The sequence below is a fragment of the Austrofundulus limnaeus genome, unplaced genomic scaffold, assembly GCF_001266775.1.
Source record: "Austrofundulus limnaeus strain Quisiro unplaced genomic scaffold, Austrofundulus_limnaeus-1.0 Scaffold107, whole genome shotgun sequence".
Taxonomy (NCBI): domain Eukaryota; kingdom Metazoa; phylum Chordata; class Actinopteri; order Cyprinodontiformes; family Rivulidae; genus Austrofundulus; species Austrofundulus limnaeus.
The window spans coordinates 1,486,134-1,489,884 of NW_013952509.1; the positions used below are offsets into that span (position 1 = coordinate 1,486,134).

Here is a 3,751-nt window from a genome sequence, read left to right on the forward strand (position 1 = left end):
ACTGTATCTTGATGTGCGTTTGTTTTTCAATATCATTAGCATCGCAAGATTTGTTTAGTTTACACGACCGTAATGCACACCCCACTTCAGAGTCAAGAACCAATCAAATTTTGTGAAGACAAGCGACCTGAGAGCGCGATTCGCAACGCTGCAATCGCTATCGCATCCTGTGTGTCTGGTTTCACCCTGGCTACGATGACAGCCGTTAATCGCTGTAGTTTGTCGCTCCCCGTGTGTCGAGCCCTTTAGTGTCATTAAATTGACTTGGATTGAATTAACAGAGTAAGTTTTGCTGCTTTGACTGTTCTGTGTGGAACCAGAACAGGTGTTTAYGATCAGAGTAATGAGGTAGTGACAACACTGCTCTGTTGTTGGACAACAGGCAGTACGACGGCTCAGTGGTTAGCACCGACGCCTCACAGCAAGAAGGTCCTGGGTTCGATCCCCAATTCGGACCTGGGGTCTTTCTGTGTGGAGTCTGCATGTTCTCCTTGTGCTTGCGTGGGTTTTCTCTGGGTACTCCGGTTTCCCCCACCCCTAAAAACATGTCCAATAGGTTGCCTTCAGGCCCAGGCCTCCATTGAAGAAGAGATCTGAGATCTCAACAGGACTTGCCTGGTAAAATAACGGTAAATAATAATAAAATCAACAATGACCTGTCTCAAACCCAGAATGCTTCATGCTCATACTGTAATTCAAAACATGTTGGGGCTAGTAATGTTTGGATAATTTTGATACTCTTATCATATTAGTTAAAAAAAGTTGACCAAATTAAAGTTTATCTTCTTCTTTTAAGACCAAAACACAACAAGCTGCAGGATAAACTGTTGTTCTATGTGTTAACCTGTGAGTTAATGACAATGAGTTTGTCTGGGTCATTRCTATGTAATGGTTTGTTGATAGGTGTAATGTAGCTCATGTGATACTCTTTCATAGGCCTGTTTCATTCTTTATATAAATACTACTTAACAGGCCTTTAAAAAAACAAAACACTTCCTGTTGTTACCTGTGGCTCAACGTCCAGTATGGCGATCATGCCCTGACCGTGGATCTGCCTGATGGTCTCCAGCCTGGTCCCGTACATGGCGTCCTCATGGCTGCCATATTCCAGGTAGTCGTTGTTGCTGATGTCCTGCATCATCTGGTCGTGAGACACAAAGTAGTAGTTCTTCCCATTCTCCTCGTCCTTTTTAGGAGGCCGAGTGGTGTCTGAACAGAGGAAACAGTGAGGAGGATTAAAGTAAACAAAGATGCTAATTTGACTGTTCATATGCTAGCATCAGTGTGGACATTTCACTGGATGATTTGTCGTGTTCTTACGAGGAATGGGGTAGGCGAAGCGGTCAGGATGTTTGGCGATGAGCGTGTTCTTGATGTGCCTCCTACCGACTCCGTGTGCTCCTGTACAGAACGACAACAATAAACTAGTTTATCAGTACAATGTTGGGAACAGCAGTTGTTATGAGATTGTTAGAGATTTGTAGTGGCTCAAATCAAAGCTCGGTAAGGCGGCTTAAGATTAAAAATGGTTGTAGTTGGTTGTTTGGAGACGTTTTGTAAACCTGCTGAACAAAACGGTTTATTTTAGTTTTATCACAGATATGAGTCTTTTGCTGCTGTGAACTCACAGGACTATAAAACCTCACCAGCTTTCAGATTCTGTAGTTAAAAATCACAATCAAGTTGTTCTCCTCGGTCTCAGCTGTGTGACACGAGCTTCAATGTTCTTTGATCTGTTTCAAACATTTTTTTTGCTACGTTTCCTCCACTGGTATATAACCTGTGTAGAGATTCTAAACATTCTGAAGGTGTTTGACTTTTGGCTGCTTTTCCACTCATCTTCTGTACAAMTAGTCGGAGGTGGTTGTGGTTGAGTGGTTTAGGGGAGTCTTTCTCCAATCAGAGTTGGCGTTTCGATTTCACTACTATTCAGTCGACGTGTCCTAGGGCAGGACACTGAACACCCACTGCAGACATGACACAGATTCATTCAGGGGCTTTTTTTGTAGGTCAGGTTTAGAAAGGTTGATGTTAACTGAAAATGAGTGAAAAAAGCAGTCAGTTTAAAAAAACTTGGGCCTTAGTTGTAGAAAATGCATGTCAAGACACTTWAAAGCAAACCACAGAAATCAGTTCAAAGGTTGAGGTTTTTCCATTTATTAAATAAACCAATAAATGAGGTGAATGAGACCCTCTCTTCCACTCTAAAATGTTGACATTCTGCACATTTTATTGGTATTCTTCACACTAGGTAACGTAAAACTTGCAGCTACAGGTTAACTAGTTTTTAGGCAACTTTAATAATATCATCTTACTCGATAATTAACTTTGTGTTCCTTGCAGATTAGCTTGTGGAGGACATTGCCTCTCCTGTCAGGCGGTTTGACCATCTCCGTATACATCTTAGTGTGAGGAGGAAGTCTTTTTACACTTAACATGTTTCCACAACTCATACAAGACAGTAAACCTATACAACGAAATGAATGGATAAACCCTGGTTTAACAGTTGTAGTTTTAARTGACACAACATTGATAAAACTGAGTATCTGTCGAGTAGTTTACTAAGTAAGAGTGGTACTTGTAAACTACTACACAGACTTTATAGTCGGTGGTTAACAAGGAAGCAGAACATGTGTTAACCTGTTAAATTAGCCTCAGTGAAACTACACACCCACTTTGTTCAGAGAATAAAGTCGAGCTAATTCATGTCAAATATTCTTTTACAGTTTGTTGTAGTTGTTAGTCACTGGTTAAAGTGGGAGCACAATATTCACTATTAAACTTTTACATTAGTTGCACAAAATGAGACTAAAATATGTCTCTTGTTGAAATTTAAATCATATAAACAGTTTGTCAATTTTCTGCACGTGTTTCAGTCCTGCATGTTTTRGATGTTTCTCTGCTTTAGCACACCTGATTTAAAGGGATGACTGATTACTAGGGGCCTCRTGTATCAACGGTGCGTACGCACAAAAACCTTGCGTACGTCATTTTCCACGCAAAACTCCGGATGTATCAAAACTCAACTGAACGTGGAAAAGTGCGCAGCCCCATACCAACTCCAGGGCTGGTGTACGCACGTTTCTGTGGCTTTGGTTCCATTGGCGACACTTAGAGGTGGTTCTGAGAAACTGTTCATGACGTGAAAATGATTATTGTTCACAGCAGACACACATGGTTAACAATTATTACATCACATGATTAACAATTATTACATCCACATGGTTAACAATTATTACATCACATGATTAACAATTATTACATCCACATGATTAACAATTATTACATACACATGGACGCAGTTAAATAAAAGACGCGCAAAGTTGTGCCAAAAATAAATTTAACAGGAACAGATTCAGCCTTACTGGAGGATATAATAAATAGTGTTACATGCAGAGTTTTTATTTATAGATAGAATTTTCTGATGACGAGTGGCTCATCAGCCATTTTGAGGAAAAATCATTTTTCAGTTTGGCACTGCTGCGCTCTGGGAGCACGACGCAGCGAGCGGCGTGCGCCACGCATGCACGTGCAGCAGCAGCGATTGAACTGGGGTTCCACAGGAGCTTTCCAGAGGGAGCTGGCAGACCCATTGGGACTGTGCCAGTCCAGTCCACAAAGCAGAATCATGCCCTATGGAATCGTCTCATCGATATGATTCTAAAGGCTGAGTTATAGTCACGCTTTGGAGCGTGCGCACCCTCACCAGCAGTGGTGTTTCATACTTGGCGTTTAGTTGTTGTAGATTTCT

The 3,751-nt window shown here is 41.3% G+C and overlaps 1 protein-coding gene across 1 annotated transcript in view; it reads right to left on the reverse strand.

Annotated features, from left to right (window-relative positions):
* LOC106521337 (peripheral plasma membrane protein CASK) overlaps positions 1-3,751 on the reverse strand; it is a gene marked incomplete at its 3' end in the record, with an annotated part of 70,898 nt that overhangs the window by 4,159 nt on the left and 62,988 nt on the right. Inside the window, 2 exon segments of the mRNA XM_014013873.1 lie at positions 1,007-1,209; positions 1,321-1,401. Coding sequence (XP_013869327.1) covers positions 1,007-1,209; positions 1,321-1,401 — 284 coding nt within the window.